This window comes from Hydractinia symbiolongicarpus, chromosome 4 (assembly GCF_029227915.1).
Source record: "Hydractinia symbiolongicarpus strain clone_291-10 chromosome 4, HSymV2.1, whole genome shotgun sequence".
Classification (NCBI taxonomy): Eukaryota; Metazoa; Cnidaria; class Hydrozoa; order Anthoathecata; family Hydractiniidae; genus Hydractinia; species Hydractinia symbiolongicarpus.
The window spans coordinates 23,677,314-23,694,952 of record NC_079878.1 but is presented as its reverse complement, the minus strand read 5'-3'; the positions used below and the strand labels follow the sequence as shown (position 1 = coordinate 23,694,952).

The 17,639-nt window shown below is 32.4% G+C and overlaps 2 protein-coding genes across 4 annotated transcripts; one reads left to right on the top strand and one right to left on the bottom strand.

Annotated features, from left to right (window-relative positions):
• Positions 1-1,812: 1,812 nt before the first annotated feature.
• LOC130641932 (uncharacterized) lies at positions 1,813-9,458 on the top strand. 2 transcript variants are annotated; one of them, XM_057448957.1, is made up of 8 exons: positions 1,815-1,974; positions 3,545-3,721; positions 3,962-4,075; positions 4,583-4,693; positions 6,870-7,007; positions 7,679-7,738; positions 8,148-8,172; positions 8,448-9,458. In XM_057448957.1, exons 1-8 carry the CDS (start codon positions 1,887-1,889, stop codon positions 8,554-8,556), a joined length of 822 nt encoding a protein of 273 aa, XP_057304940.1. In that variant the 5' UTR covers positions 1,815-1,886; the 3' UTR covers positions 8,557-9,458. The 2 variants fall into 2 exon arrangements, with proteins under 2 accessions (XP_057304941.1, XP_057304940.1); XM_057448958.1 differs by lacking the exon at positions 7,679-7,738 and having other exon boundaries at positions 1,813-1,974.
• On the bottom strand, positions 9,251-17,593 carry LOC130641931 (skeletal aspartic acid-rich protein 1-like). 2 transcript variants are annotated; one of them, XM_057448956.1, is made up of 3 exons: positions 17,083-17,593; positions 15,362-15,707; positions 9,251-12,236 (listed from the first exon to the last, which is right to left on the bottom strand). In XM_057448956.1, the coding sequence occupies exons 1-3, from the start codon at positions 17,388-17,390 to the stop codon at positions 12,180-12,182; spliced, it is 711 nt and encodes a 236-aa protein (XP_057304939.1). In that variant the 5' UTR covers positions 17,391-17,593; the 3' UTR covers positions 9,251-12,179. The 2 variants fall into 2 exon arrangements, with proteins under 2 accessions (XP_057304939.1, XP_057304938.1); XM_057448955.1 differs by lacking the exon at positions 9,251-12,236 and adding an exon at positions 13,311-14,739 and having other exon boundaries at positions 17,083-17,583.
• Between the last annotated feature and the right edge of the window lie 46 nt (positions 17,594-17,639).

The window sequence follows — 17,639 nt, the reverse complement described above, 5'->3', positions numbered from 1 at the left end:
TGTATTGTAATTGTTAGAGAAAAATGTTTTTTTAAACTTTAATTACTGGTTTTAAAATAACTAGTAATTTTTTTAACGTCCTGGGTTTTTATGTTAGACTTTAATAGGCGCCGATATTTAATGCAAATTTTCAAAATCCTTGTGAATCGTGTGGTATCTCGTTAATTTTTTTGGAATAAAAAATCTAATCTCCCGCCTTTTTTATTTCCTGTATAGTCGTGCAATATGTTGAATGTTGTATGCTCTCATAAGTTCATTTGTAATCGTAGCCGTGTAAAAACACTTGAAAAACACTTGAAAACATTACACCTCCTGCGCTAATGACCCTCAAGAAGCATAAAATTGTGGAAAAATTGTACTTTTAAAAAATAACAGTGTTCCATACAACAAAAACATTGATAAAGAAGTGAAGGTTTTATTCGACTAAAAAAACAGAAACTTAAGAAAACTTCGAGACTTGCAAAACCATCGTAGGAAGAAAAAAGGAAATTGTTGGAAAAAACCACTTTTGGATTAGTAGGTAACTGTATTTATATTTATATTATAGGTAACCAAATTGAAACTTTATATTTACTACTCGCCCTTTTCTAAACTCCAACTTTCCCCCTGGGGACTAGGTTGACCGGGCCGTGCAAATCCGTTATATTCTTACCAGGGCGCGAAATCAAACCGTAACTCAAATCAACAAACATTGCATTGGTTCGGATTGGGTACAAAGGATAAACAATTTATTCTGTTATTTCTATAGAAGTAAGAATTATTTTATTGATCTCCTATAATTCCCTACACAACAGAAACTGTGGGGTTGCGTATGTGTCGAGCATAGTTTAAAACACGTAGTGTAGTGTTATTAGCCACTAAAGGCCACTATAAGTCTTGCTAGCTATAGCTGATCAGCAACCACAAATAAAACATAACAGGCATTTTGTTGTTGTTTTTCAGTCGCTTTAATTGAAACGTTAAAAACTTGCAGTAGCTAGCTAGCTATATAGCTAGCTAACTACATAACTACCATAAGTGTGTGTGGTGTAAAGATGTAAACGCAACATAGCAAGCCAGCTTATTAGCGGGTTCACTAAGGCCAGCTAAACTTTACAATTCCACCTGTTAAAAAACACTCAACCTAGGATTTACTTACATTTTGTACAGGAAACTGGGTTCAATTCCCCTTGGTGGTGTTTCAAAAATGGGCAAGTGAATGTTACCATAGCCCTGGACTAATCCCAACCATTTAAGAAAAATGGGGGAGATAGCACAGCTGTTCGATGTTGAAGAGAGTTGTCTGTTAGAGCTCATACCCAGACTGTATCTACGTACAGTATCTTAAAATAGGCATTAAACACTTCAGGACTCTCCATCGAAGTTTCTTTCAACTGTTGTCCACAATGTGTATATATGTTACAAGTGTTGTATTTTGGGAATGTTCTGGGTGAGTTCGGGAAAGGGGTTGGCTTCGGCGGACAACCGTCAATTTAATTCGAAAAGTCGTGTACTTATTCCTCAAAGAATTTAATAAGTATATAGTTCTTATAAAAATGTGATAATTAGAATGTATATCAAACAAGAATCAATATGGTATCAAAGATAAATCAGCTATTATGTTTCCTTGGTAGCTTAAAATTACTTTTGTGTGTCAGTTTTGTTATGTTATTGGATTAGTATATACCTCTTTTGTTACCAAGGAGATAACTAATAACCCTAATAAAAGCTATTATAATGGTTTAGTGTAACAATTAAGGTGGTTCTTGACTACCAAATGAATGCAATATTTGAATCAATTAAAATTGTAATTTTTAATTCATATGCATGTTTTACATACTTGTAAGAACTTTTAAATTTTGTTTTCTTAAAAGATAAATTTTTATATAATATTATTGTGATAAATTATGGAGACTCCAAAAGGCTATAGGGGCCCTCCACCAAGAAAAGATTTGGTTGTTTCTCCTAGTAGAGAAAGAGATTGGAAAGGAAATGGTAGGAATTATGTTTGCTGTTTATTGGTGTTATAACAGTGATTGCGCACATGCATGCACGTATCCCCGTGCACATACACAATTAAAAATTCATGATTTCAAATTGAGGAATAATTTTTATTGCACTGCAGAAATATTAAAACAAGTATGTATGAAAATATTGCCTTCACTGATTCTAACAAAACCAAAAATTTTAAATTTTCGCATCAGCTCAATCAAACATATATATATTAAAATTCTTTATACCTTACGTGGTATATATAATTTCTGTGTAGACTTTTTTTTTGCAGAACCTTGAAAATTTTTGTGTTGATTTATATTCACGAATGAGCTTATGTTAAAAAAGTTGTGTGGATAAATTTTCGCAAAAAGTTTAGTAACAAAGAGGAATCAAAAATTTTTTTACTGTAAATCATTCATTTTTTAACAGTGATAGTCTTATTAATACAAAAAAATTACATTTCAGTGGCCTTTAGTTACATATCCTAAGCATGCTGATTCATTTTTTCTAAAAAATTTGTGAATGATAAATTCAAAAAATCTGCTGTGAATTAATTTTCAATAATGACGAAATTTTTAAAACATTTGCGTAGATTAATTTTCGAAGAAAAACAAAAAATTCGCAAAATTGAAAAAATTAAACCACACAAAAATTTATTCACATATAAAAATTAATAAAATTTGCTGAATATATTAGGCATGGAAATCAACACTACATATAAAACAGTTGTAGGTAGATGGAGACTTCATGCACTGTCAATTTGCATGGAAATGCTACGTTTGTACAGCAATATATAATTTGTATTTTGCTCGTCATCTCCTTTAAAATATCTTCAGACCTCTTAAATCGTATCAAAAGTCTTTAAATCTCGAATTTTACTCTAGAAAATTTTTTTACAACCCTGCAATCTTTATTTTAGATTTTTAGGTTTACTCAGGAGATAAACAAACTTTATTTTTCTGTAAAAACAAACTTATTTCTGTTTGCATTATATATATAGTTGAAATAATTAAATAATTTTATTTCTTTATGTTTTATTTCTTTATACACATTTTTGTATATCCTGCATATTTATCTAGTTTGATTTTTTTTGACAGGTAAAAAGGCTTTCATGTATATGTATATACTTATACCTAATTGATATGGATAGGGTTAAAGTGTAAAAATAAAAGTTCTTATAACACCAGCTCAAAAAGGTTGCCTAGCAAAATGTTTTGATTTCTTAACTTTCATTATGTGTTATTGTTTAATTGTTACATGTTAATTGTTACATAATGTTGAAAGTATTTTTACAAAACATTGAATTCACAGGCTAATAACTGGGTTAAAAAATTTAAATAACATATTATATTTAGGTGACATGATTTAAATATAATCTTGATACTTTTTATATTAAAAATGCTTATATCCTTGAAGTTATTTCAATATGGAAATGTGATAGTTAACAATAATGGAGATAAAATATTTGGATTTTGTTTAAATTTTTGTGTGTTTGATTTATGAAGGGTTTTTAAGAAACAAATATGTTCAAGACCTTCCACAAAACTCTTTAAAACGTAGTTCTCTTTAGATTTGTTTGGTACTGCAGATACAGACATGTCTGACGAGAGGCATCGAGTTACCACACCTTACAGTGAATCAGGCGCTGCTCCCGGTTTAAGTGGAGATTACGTTGATCCACATTTAAAAAGTCATCGTGATTATGAGTCAGAGTATGCAAAGCTTGCAATGCAAGGTGGACACAGAGGTAAACATCGTTTCGTAATACCCTGTTATGCAATTTTTTAGTACTTTTTAAAAATTACGAGGTAGTGTACCCGGATTTGTAGGTTACTTTATTACACATTAGTTTAGCTACTTTTTGTTGACAAACATGGACCTGAATACTTCTACCTTACATTATTTCTTCCTATCCCTGCCTTAAAATTTCTCATGCAATATTTCCAGCGTGAATGTAATTAATTGACATTGTGTTTTATTACTATAGATCTTTTGCATATGGACAATCATAATGATGACTTAGATAATGGAATAAAACACAGAGGTTGTGAAGAAAATCTTTCTGAATACAACAGACTAGCCAGACAAGGAGGGCACAAAGGTAAAAGTTGTAAATTATTTAAACAATGAAGCATGGCGAATTTCTATTATAATGATTTGTGTTATTTGAAGTGAACTTTTATTGCGATTGGCAGAAGAATGCCATAAACAAACCCTTCTTCTACAAGCAAATCATAACCAAGATTTCGTTCTATATTAATTTTTTTCACAAATCTAGCCTGGAATTTTTTTGTTAGCTGAAGAGTAGCCTGTGCCTATATGTTGTGCAACATAATCACATGTTGCAAGTTCACTGTGAAATTGAATGTACAATTGTGTGTATAAATTGCTCCACTCTTTCTTTTTGACTTCTAACTAAATAGTGTTTAAAAAGTTTAGTGACGTTAAGAATCAGCCCAAACTTACCCTGTGTTAATTGTTTTAATTTTGTCTTTATTTTATTGCTTTTAAACCTTTAAAGCGAACACTGTAAAAAAATGTGAAACAAGGAATGTCTGAAAAATTGCAATATTAAACGAAAATTTTAAAAGCCATTTCTTTTGTGTAGGTATTCTTAGTATGAATGATTCAGATGAGAAACAGGAGTCTTCAAGAAAACAAAAAGGTTGTGAAAATGTATCAGAATACAACAGAATAGCTCTGCAAGGTGGACATAAAGGTAAATAAATCGTCTTGTAGTTTGAACGTAGTTGGTTACAGGTAAGTATAAGTAATGTTCGTTACTTAAACAAGAAGTAGGTAAATCCTGGGGACCGCGGATCGAATCCCGCTTACTGCCAGGCAGTATGTTAGTGATGAACAAAGTAGTTCTTCTACAATATGACTTACACGCATTATACTCGCCCGTCATGATCAGAGGTCTGATCGGGGTAAAGCATTCTCTGTTGAGAATGAAATACGGATGTGCAATGATAAATATTCACCTATGTAGGTAAATCCAATTGAATTTGCAAAGCTGCAACTAGAAGGCATTGTAATACAAACACTTAATGAAACAAACAATTTTTCAGTAAATTAAAACATCAGGGAAATCTTGAACAAGGCAGAGACAACATCATACATAGTTTATGGTTAGTAAACCTTGATTATTTATAATTAATGGCAAACCATATGGCGTAGGACAAAAACGTTTTTACATGCTTCTCTATGAAAGAATTTTATTTACACATGCCTCATATTTTGCCGAAGAAAGAAGAACAGTGTTCAAATTGAAGTGGAAATCCTCAATAGTTGGAGGACTGATTGTGGAAGTCCAGTCATAACATATGAGTCGGATGATTGTCAAACACAGATAGATTACTTCCTGTTTAGAAAGTCATATAAGAGAGTGGTGAAGAATGTAATATTTCAGGTTGTTGTGTAAACAGGATGTTTGCTAATAAAAATGACGAAAAATGCTGACATCTGCAAATTGCCTAAAACTGGGTGCCCACCCTCATACAAAATCATACAATTTCATACAAAATGACAAATCTTCTATATTCATCCAAAACTACCTAAAAATATAATTTCTCATATAAACTCCTACTTTTTTAGATTTTATTCAACTAAAATTTTGTTTTTAACATTTCTTCGGACCATCAAATAAACATATTGTAGTCTCTAGTACTTGGCAGAAACCCTGATATTTATTTAATCTAATTTGAAATACTTTTCATCCAATCTTTCCCTTTTTTACATGAATTATGTATATTATACAAAATTAGCAACTTTTAAAGTGCAAGATCGTTTTATGAGGACAAAGCCCTATCTATAGCTTTATCCATTTCAATCTTAAAAAAAAATACTTTTTTAATCAATGCGTTTAATACATTTGAATAATTTTGTGGACACATCCTTCTGGCCTTCACTGTCTAGCACATTTACGTTGCTTGCGTCTCCCACCAACCATATCTTCGTCTACAGCTTTTCTATTGTTTTATTCTTTTTCAGCGTATGTGTATATCCTTTATCTTGCCTATTAACCTTTTTTTTCTTGTTATTTGAACTTTTGGTATTATGTTTTAAAAATTTTATATGTATATTTTAATATTTTTAATATTTTGGATTTAGTAATTATGGAATCCTGAAAGTGCTAAGTTAAATTAATAAAAGCCCAGTATAAATTTCTTAAAATGCGATATAAAAGTAATATAAAAGTGTATATTTTTTAGAAATCCAGATAAATTTTGTCGTAAAGTTGTCATAAAATAATGAACTGGGAAAAAATTATCGCACGCCTTTTTCCAGTGGTCGTCTCTTTCTCTCTCTTTATTACAACTGTGTGAATTAAGGCGTTGCATCTGCTTCTTTTTTTAGATGATTTTCTTCATAAACTTTATAAATACGTTATATCCGTCTGTTTTCTGCTGTTGTTGTTTTTGTTAGACATGCGGCAGACGTTAGTTAATTATTTATCATTTTCAAATTATCTTATCGAGAGAAAAAGAATAATTTTTTTCATTTTAAAAATTATCTGTTTGAAAAAATATCTCTTTGGTGGTTCAAACTATGGCGTCCGATGAGAAACCGAGAGTTCCTACTAAAGTTTTCAAGTTTACCGAGTCGAGGTTTTGGCAAAAAAAATCCTATCGAGATAAAGGTTGTACTTCACATTGTGTTTTTTGTAAACAAAGAAAGAGGAAAAAAAAGAAATTAGGTTTTTTGGGTTTGGCCCATGGAAAAAATGATTGCACACTACACTACATTCCAATAAAGACATATTATGATAAAAGTGTAGTGATGCCTCTCACCTGTTTGTTGGTGCTTTGTTTTTAAAATAACTCATTTTTCTAGTGTGTTAAATCGAGACGAAAGAAATGGTTTAATTTTTAACTTTACGTTTCTTTTTTTAGATTTACTTGTTATTGAAGAGAATAAACGTCCATCAAGTAAAGTAACTTACGCGCGCAATGGTGGAGATTGGTTTGCACATAATAACAACGATTCACCACCGCAGAAGGTTTCTCAGAAACCTCCACCCATACAAACAGGTATTTTATTGTTGTTATTGTTTGTTGTTGTTGTGTTTGTGTTTATAGTTTTTGTTGTTGTTTTCTGATTTTCTTGTTGTTGTTGTTTTTGTTTTTGTTGTTATTGTTTCTGTTTCTGTTGCTGTTTTTATTGATGTTGTTTTCGCCGCTACTTTTCCACAGTTAACTTCAATTTAACTAATTATTTTATTTTCCTAAATTTTGCTTCACATGTTCATATTTTCTCATTTTGAAAGAGCCAAAACTACACCGGAGAGTTATTTTTCTGTTTCATTCTTAAGCTGCCATCTTCTCTCAATTTATTTATTAAGGAACGCCTTGAACGTGAAGAGTAAATTTTTTGGTGTAAAACGTTTTTATTAGTATTTTTATTAATATCGATAACGTATCAGTTTCATAGCTGTTCGGTTCCGCGAAAAACCACATATCGGGATAAACTCTGATATTCTGTGTTCTCACGTCAAATTTGAATCCAAAACTTTAGTTCATATTATTTCTTTGAAGTTACGTGTTTTTTAAGTTTTAGCAAAAAAGAAGACACTGTGGTGTAAAAAAAACATAAAAAACTGCACGAATTTAGAATTTAAACTACACTAAGAAACTGTACATTGATGGGACCACTGTAAGCTCACTAATTACTAACCTCTCACTAATTAACTAATAATTAACAGGATACAATAGTAGTGATGAAGAGGAGGAGAAAAACAAGAAGGATCATGAAGAAAAGAACGGTAACGATTAATATAATACGTAACATGGTGGTCTGTGCCAGGAACTCAAACACCAGCAAAATTTTCGATAATTTTATTTTGGAAAAAAAGTCAATTTACACAAAGTTCTAAAATATTAAAACCCCTTCATTTTTAACATGTTTTTCATGTGTTTATAGATAATTAACGTCGATAGCTTTGAAATCATGTTCGGTTTCATTTTTTTCTTCGATAATTTCTTGTTAGTTTTTATTTTAGTGTCCATTAAAGCTGACACTAGTCCAATTGGTCTTTAAGTTTTTATGTGATTTTGCTAGTTATTCTTCGTGCATAATAGTTTGTTGGCATGTTTGCGCCTAGTTAAAATAATTTGCTGGGATATACTGCTGACTTGTACAAAAAATACATTTTCTTTCTTTTCTTTTTCTAGCACCTACTAAACCTGCGCCAAAACCGTGAGTACATTTTATTTTTTCAGTACTTTATTTTTTCCAATACGCGCCGCCCTCTAATTAACGCTACCTTCCAATCAGCGCTACCCTCTAATAAGCGCCGCACATGCGTTACATTTTCCTGACAAGTTGGAATTACGGCACAAGTAAAAAATAAAATTGCAACATTTAGTGTTGTAGAGACGAAGTTTCTTTTTTATTTAAGATTGGCGCACAAACTTTTTTTCTTTGTGCACATAAAAATTATTATGAGTAAGGGATTCTAATGTTTTTTTTAGAGCTATTCAATTTGGAGCTCTTCCTGGAGGAGAAGAACAACAACCTAGAACTGGTAAAAAACGTTTCGAACAACAACGTAGAGATGCACCGTTTGCTACGAACTGGTAACGAAATTGCTAGTGTTTAATATATTATCTCGTATAAATATATTTTGTATATGTTCTTGCCACATCTTCATTTTTTTTTTGGTGTGCACTTTCAGATTGTGTTTTTCTTTGTATATATTATCTTTCAATTTACTTTCAAAGTTTTAGCTCTGATGCTTCTTGGAATATCTTGTTATAATATTATTTATGGAATGAAGTAAGGATTATATGCGAAAAATTTTGCGAAGTCGTGAAATTCAAAAGTCCTAAATTTTTTTTTCCTCTTACGAAAAAGAATTTCCAAAACAATCTTCACTGAAAGTGTTCAAGATTACAAATACATTTAAAAATGTTGAAATTCTAATTTCGTGCCCTGCTCTGTGCATAGTATAAATCAATTACCTATTCGCAGAAAACTTTAGATCAATGAAAATTTTGTCCTTCTGCAAAAGTTGAATAGGAATTCCCACGATGTATTTTCCATCGCGTATGCCACCTCAATTAAACTATGGCGCAGGCTAGATTTCCACTCAAACCAAAACAAAACCGGGGTAAGAATTTTGATTGGTTATTCTACGAATTACGAGAATAATACTTCAATTTTGATTGGGTATTCTACAAATTACATAAACAATACTTAATTTTAGTTGGTTATGCTACAAATTATTCTTTGTGTTTATTTAAATTTCAATCCGTGTCCGCATAAATAGTTTAAATAATTTCAAATGTAGGTTCAGGAGCTAGAAATCATGTTATCCGAACCGTTTCGGTTTTGTGTGGTCTTAACGTATATGACATTTACTACTTCTATTTCTAGTTTTAATAAACTATATCTTCTGTCTATTCATGCTTATTTATTTCCATATTTGTATTCATAGCATAATATTTATGTTTTAAAATGTGAATATAATATGTATAAAGAAAGTTTTTTTTGAGTAACAAAGTATGCAAGGAGATCCACAGGTGTAACCATCATGTATTAAACACCTTAATTTGAATGCACAACGAATGCGCAACGTTTACCTGGCCGGTTTGCGTCAAATATAACATAGTATGGCCTACCAATAATGTAGAAGTAGACTCCTTAACCCATAATTTTTCGGTATAGTTTATTCTTGAAGAACAAAAAGAAAATGTTGGCCCAAAATTTGTTTAAAGTAAAGGGGGCCGCTCTACTGAAAATTGTTCAAAAGGGAATTTTAATCATGTAAAAGTTAATCACGCTCAATTGTACGATTCGTCTATATAAATCCAGTATCTTATCCGTGACAAAAGTCCGCAAAATTAAAGTCGGTAAATATTTTAGTCCATAAAAACATTGCAGAATGTTTCAAGTCAGTAAAACATTTTGCATTGCTTTATAGGATTAATTACGGTTGGATTAAATTTTGAGGGACTTATTTTTGCGGGGCGGATCTAGCAAATTTTTTTAGTAGGTCATGATGCGCAGCATCAGGGTCTGGGCCCCAGAAGCTTTTGCTAAAACAGACTGCGAACCCTGAAATAAGCTTTAACGGGATCAAAAACAACCTCGTATGCAGACGTTTTAGGTGGTTTAGACCTTGATAACATAAACGCTGCAGCTCCGTATAAAATATCAAATAAAAAACAAGAAGCCCTGCGGCTTTAAGTTTTCCGTAATTAGGCTGGAAGATTCTAAAATTTGAAGTAGACCTTGAAAACGGAGAATAATGTGGTAAATAAATCATTGAGTATCCTTATTCTCAACTATTTTTGTAACTAACCTGCATTGTTGAAATACAACTTAATAAATAAAAAATTAAAAATAATTTTTTTACATATATATAGTATTCTAAAATAAAAGTAAAAACTTTAACTGGATATTTTCAACACTGATCTGGAAAATGATACAAATCTTGATATGGATGAAAATTGTCTGTTTTACTATACCCCTTAGAAAAATTCACAAATTTCGCGTGGATTTAATTTCGCGAAATTTAATCCACCCTAAATTTTATGCACCTAAAGGCAGTTCTTTTCCAGTAATTTTTTTCTTTACTGGGAAGTAATACTTAACTTCAAAAATTGAAGAAAATATCATAATTTGTGTCCTCGTTGACATGAGAAGGGGCAAAAGAGGTGGGAAAAAAGAATGAAAATTGTAAGGTTGAATTGTTTCTTAAAAAACCTGGATAAAATTTTATCTTTATCAAATTGCTTTGTTTGATAAACTAACGTGATTTTTTACTTTACTGGGAAGTAATACTTAACTTCAAAAATTGAAGAAAATATCATAATTTGTGTCCTCGTTGACATGAGAAGGGGCAAAAGAGGTGGGAAAAAAGAGGGAAAAAAGAATGAAAATTGTAAGGTTGAATTGTTTCTTAAAAAACCTGGATAAAATTTTATCTTTATCAAATTGCTTTGTTTGATAAACTAACGTGACGAAACTCTGAAGAAAGTGTTGACATTAAGAACCGACAAAACCGAAATTTAGAATTTTATTTTCCTCAGGATTGCAAAAAGCAACAACGATTTTTCGGAAATTTTAAATTAACAACCAAAGTTTGAAAATGGTCCAAATTACTCATCGGCCCAATTTTTTTGACGGCTCCACGTGACGTGAATGGGTGAGAAAAAGCGTCCATAAAAAATTAGAATTCACGAAGTTTCTGTCTGATAAAGAAACTGGGAGTGGCCATGAAAGAACTCTCCAAAATAATTTTCGCGAAAAAATATTAAAATAAAGCGAGACTGTCTCATACAAATCATGCGTATAATACAGAATATATATTTCACAAGCTTTAACACAAGCTGCCTACAAAGTATAGAGCACCTCAAAAGCATGTCAAAGATTTTATAGAAAAAAGGGGAACAAATTACTTGTCACTTAGAGAAGATTTTGTTATCAGCAAATATTCCAATTTCATGGTACGTTACACCGAAAGTGTTTTCCTTGTGGAAAAATCTTTTTAAAAATTTTTTTTAAAAAAAATCGAGAATCCTGTCTTCATTTCTTACCATGACTAGGTACACTTCACCTGCTAAACAAAATAAAATAACCACAGTTCACTGGATTGAAATAACACACCTGGCTACAATTTACTGAACAGAAATAACATCTTGTAACAGTGCACTCGTTTATTAGGAAACATATCTTTACAGTTCGTAGGATTGAAATAACACAATAGTCCACAGTTGACTAGATGGAAATAAAACATTTGTCCACATTTCACTGAATGGGAATAACAAAATTGTCCACAGTTCATTGGATGGAAATAACACAATAGTCCACAGTTCACTGGATGGAAATAAAACAATTGTCCACATTTGTCTACACGTATTGGATAAAACATTTTTCCACAGTTCACTGGATGCAAATAACGTGTTGGCCAACATTTCACTAAATTATAACATACTCATTTCCAATAAACTTTATCACCAATGATCTTGAGCGCTGGCTTCTGTTTTATAAGCTTTTGTCTTCCCCAAACTGTTCCACAACTGGGACACACCCCTTTGATAGCAGTATTGTCTTTTATTATCTTATGAAAATGACATTTTATCAATTGTCCCTTTCCTCCTTTTCTGTATGTCAACAACAAAAATTGACAGTTTCTACAAAAGACTTCCAACACTTTGAAAATTTGACGAGTCATTCTTCTACGTCGGATCACAGTCCATCTAAGTCGAAACACATTTTATAGAAATCGGAATACAATTTACCGGATCATAGCTCATCTAAATTGTAAGAAAATATACCACAGTTGGATTTTACACGAAAAAATCTGTATTTGGTGACGTTGAAGACTTTGAAAAAGGTGTTCACACAGCAACGGGTTTCATTGGTTGATCGCTGAGGTATAACAAAAACAAGTCTGCATAAAAAAATTATTCCGGAGGTGTATTTTTACCGGTTGCTTTTTGTGTAGTAGACTAAAAAAAATTTATTTATTTAGCATTCTTCTTGAAGAAGATCCAAACACAAAATATCTTTTCAAGCACGCAGAATTATTTCATCAAACATCCATCCTTTCTAATAAAAATCAAGTGAATTTGTTTATAAAAAGTTGAATTTTCTCTATTTATTGTTACAATTGTTAATTTTTTCTTTCTTTTTTCCCCAAGTAATACATAGCCGATTTTATTTTTGAAATCCCTGACTAATACTTCTGTGCTGCATGTCAACCTCGTCCCCAGGACTTCTTAGGATTTTTATATTTTGACGACCTAAATGTAAAAAGCTTAACAAGTCCTAGGGACGAGGTTGGCTGCATGTAAAAGTAAAGTTTAATCGAAGAAACTTTTGAATAAATATTTGCGGATACACAAAATGACAGTTTTTCGCGATATCTAAAATGGGACGGTTTACACAAGATAAACTTTTGTAATTCGCAAATTTTCGAACTGTCTGCCATATAAAAATTTCATGTTCGAATAAAATGGACTTTATTTTTCGTTTTACCTTCTTAAATAAATAATGCAGCAACTTAAAAAGACGAGAAAATAGACAAAAGACATTTCTTGACATAGTTGTTATTGAATTTTTTTTAGGAAGAACCTTTTAGAGTTTTTGAAATATTTTATTCCCGCAAAAATTCGTGAACCGCAAAAGTTTACTAAATTGGAACTAAAAAAATGTCTTTCGCAAACTTTTTATGCCCTGAAGTACGTTTAAAAAATATATTTTTTGTGTAAGTTTCGGAAAAAAGGCTAAAAAATTTTCTTAACAAATTCCAGAACATTTTTTTCTCTGCTTATGCCTTTTTTCAGGAAAGCGCATATATTTAACTTCAATCAAAAAACAGCATTAGATAATATATACGTAATATTTAATTTCACAATCCAAAAATGTCACAAAATCCTATAAATTCCAATCCCAAATTTTGTCACTGATTAAGGAGTTTGTATAAATCACATTTAAAAAAAATATAAATAAAATTTACATAAACTATAAATTATAAATCACTTTTTAAAAAATATTTTATAGCCTGCTTAACGTTGCATCTAATGAAAAAGAGAATCTCACTGGCTGATTTTAAGGTGGTCAAACTAACGCCCCCATAAATAATGTCTTAATAAAAATCTCCAAACTCATACGCGCTTAGTGCGAAAAATAACGCCTCGTTAAATCAAACCCTATTCTACAATGCTAGACGTCACGTGCATCTTTTTTCATCCGCTCACAGTATAAAAATTTTTTTAATGCCCTCAAGATTTTAAACATTCTTTTTCCCTTCAAAAGGGGATACAAATTTGCAAACTTTACCCTTTTATATTTATGTCTATTTTTGTTTACTTGAAGCCTACAGCAAGTATTGCCTAGGATAAACTTTATATTTTATCTTTTTGTTCAGCATTTTAATTATCAAGATTTATATATAAAAATAAAGTATATATACATAAAGTATATAAGTCTATTCATTGCAAATCTCTATAATAATAGCCGTCGTCTGTCTGTGTCTGCGAAAGCGGTTTCCCGTAACAGAAACACGAAATTTTTAAAATACACACGAATATCAAATGCGATGTATTTTTATCCACTTTGTTTCGACGGGAAAATTTAAAGGACGAGCGAACGCGACGGGCGACACCGTGGATTTTTCCACGGGATAACGACTAGTCTCTCTAATAATAGCCGTCGTCTGTCTGTCTCTGCGCGGACCCCCCGCTGAGTTAGAAAATCATGTTACGGAAACACGAATATTAAATGCGATATATTTTTATCCACTTTGCGAAGGGTAAATATAAAGGACGGGCGAACCCGTGGATTTTTCCACAGGCAACGCTAGTCTTATATAAAAGCAAAATTAGACCTCAAATAAAAAGGGACGCGAAGACAGCAGACGTTCTACAAAAGTCTATCGATTCACAAATTAAAACTGCAGCAGCATTGTGCCACGCCCAGCGCAGTAAGAACCTACTACACGGGACTACACATAACAACACGTGACTACACATGAAAACACGTGACTACACGTGACAACTGACTATGGACAAATAACTCTCACATGAGTAAAATTACACATGCGTTCCACATCATAAAAAGAAATAAAGACGAGGGACTGGTAACTACTACTGATGAAGAGCTTGTCAGGTTCATCCTCCTGATGTTTACAGTGGATTCGTAATAGACTGGCATCTGAAACACCGGAAACCGAATAACTGCCACGTTTTCGTTGTCTTTCGTAGTAATTTTCGGATAGCCCGTCGGTAAGAAATGCCAGGAATTGTTCTTTAAGTACTGTGATTGAAAATAAACAAACACAGAATTTTACAAAAAACAGATAGTACAAGAAACATCAGTCTAGTGTCTTTAAAACGCGCTTATGCAATCTTAACATCGGAGAAAAGGTTGTTTTTGCTAAATTCCATGAATGATAACCACGAAGGCTGTTACTTGGGCTATCTAAACGAACCGTCACTTAGAAGCCATTTACATGTGACCCGAAGTGGACTCAAACCTGTTGCCTCCCTTCGACACACGATGTAGGAATGTTTGCACGAATTTCGTCACTTCAGGTAAAGTGAAACGCAGGAGAAATGACATTTCAAACCGGTGCGAGATTTCAATGCAAACAAATTACCCGGAATGCTTTAAAGTCACAAACACAAAAGACTGAGCCCTATACAATTCCCATACGGTTTTATAAAAAAAACTTTCAATCTCATATAAATGGTCTCTTAGATTCTGCTCATCATTATTAGCATTTGCTGCCATGGCCATATAGACCCCCCCTTGACAATACCTAATCACCTAAGGTAGGAATCGCAATTGCAGATCTCTAGGACCTCGAGAAACTTAGCCCTCATAAGTTTCAGGGAAAGGACACAATGCACCCCTTCCCTGTCATCTGTATACTCACCATGTGTGAGAATGTTACATCAGCTCCACCATAATCATACGTTTCAGCTTTAAAACCTGATGCACCTCTCGACCTATCGAAACCAAAACGACTGGCTTCAACATTCCAACTGTTTAGTGCAACCGTCACATCGAGATACTTTCCAATTTCCCCATTGTTACACGGTAGTTTATGCACACCGCAGAACGGCCAGTCACTAATGGTAAAGCCAAACTTTACGGTACCATGATGAACAACAAACGTATTGTTCAAATCACCATCCGGTATTAAGGTTTCGTTGTCCAGTACAGAAATATGAAGCGTTAACTTAGCAGCAGGACCAACCAAAGTCGTACTGAAATTCGCCCTACATGTGCAAAAAGGGGATACACAACATATAACATGGAGTCACCAACGGATTCCACAAACAGTTGTAAAGTTCAAGCTCTTCTAAAACTTTTTATTTGATTCTTAATTTCATAGTGGGGTATTTTTTGGTGTGACATAAATTTATAAAAAAAGCGAGCGTACTAATAGAGTAGCATGAGAGAGAATTCAGCAGTTAGAATAAAATCTAATTTTTTTGTAACAACGGAGGAATTTTAGAGATGTAGCCACAGATTCTTACATGTAGAGCAAGATTTTAAATGGATGGATCCTTTCTTTTTTTATTCGTATTAAGTAACTACATCGACCGCGCTAGGGTTAGTACCCACTGATCCGAACTTAGCTAAAATACTAAAGGGTTCCCTATCTTTTTAGAATCAAACTTGAGGAGGTCTCAGGACTTTGCATGAAAATTTCCGACCTGTATTTTCATATGAGTCGATAAAGCCCGTGGAGAAATTCATCTATACAGAAGAACAATAAAAATTAAAAGAATCCGTTATTTCAATTTTGATGACGTAATCAATGATCCGTCCATACACAAAAATTTATTTGACTTTTATTTGACTTTTACTTCTGATTAGGATAATGTATACGATCGTGTGCTTTTGACCACTAAGTAAAGAAATATAAGGGCTAAAATTTTTGCTGACGTCATCAAATTTTAAATAAAGTATCTTTTTCACTGTTCCGTTACCTAATTGGTATGAAAATACGGTCATCTTCTCTAAACAGACATCATAAAACAAGTTGAGGAATATTTGAGAATAAGGTGATGATGCCATGAGTAAAGAAAAAATTACTGCCGTACCCGTGTTCGCTTTTCGACGCAAGTTGAAAATAAAAACATGCGACAGGTTGTAAAATTAAAATTGAGAATTGAGGAGAAAAAAGAATAAGTAAAATATTCTAGTAATAAAATAATAAAATATACTTTCAGAGGAATTTTGAGGAGTCGTGGCAAAGCTGGCACTATAAATTTTAGAACTACACTGTGAATTTGCCTTAAAAAAACAAACGGAAATATATCAATGAATTGTGTATCAAACAACCTATTTTAGTCTGAAGTGGACATTTTTCGTGGTTGATATCTTAAGGAAGAGGTTGGGTAGTCCGCACTTGCCCTACTGACAACTCCCCTGGATTTACCGAGAAATTTAAGATTTAATTTATTCAAAAAACAAAACCATAAAAATCTAGAAGTGAAAAACTGTGGTTGAAGGTTTGTTTAGACGTTGGTTTCAACAAACTGGTGTTTATAAAGAACTGGTTAACAGACTTCTAAAAAATGAAAATATTCCAGGTGTGCTTTAGCGAATCTTATAGAGGAATCTTACAAAGAGAACAATATTTACCTTGCAGCTGTAATGTTTATTGGCGTTCCAATTACATCTATGTACTCTGTCGCCGACGAATCAAATCTTTGTAGCTCAAATCCTCTGAAATTGCGCTCGACACCATTTGACGTATCCATAGGCCTACCTGCTTCGTTTAGCTCGATCATTTCCTTAAAATTTATGCGGAGATTATTTATACCATTTGTTATGCGGAGGCTTCCTGACGTTTGCTTGAGAGTGATGTTCACACCATACAAACTTTCTTCCCAATCAGCAAGTGACAATTGTATTGATAGTACAACCAAAAATGCACTCAGTTTCTGCATGATTGTAGCTTTTTATATTATATTCCTATCAGTATTTCTAAGACACTATAATCACAGCAAAAAAATAACTACACGACAACAAATTTTTACCAACAGAGAAGTGTGCGCGTTTACTAATAGGTTGGTATTTACAGCATCAAAGAAAGTTATGCTTTATGAAGCTAACAAGTAGAATACAGCGAAAAGTTCATCCTAAAATTAAAACCAATATGCAATTTGGATAATGTGTCAAAAAGAAGAAAAAATAGA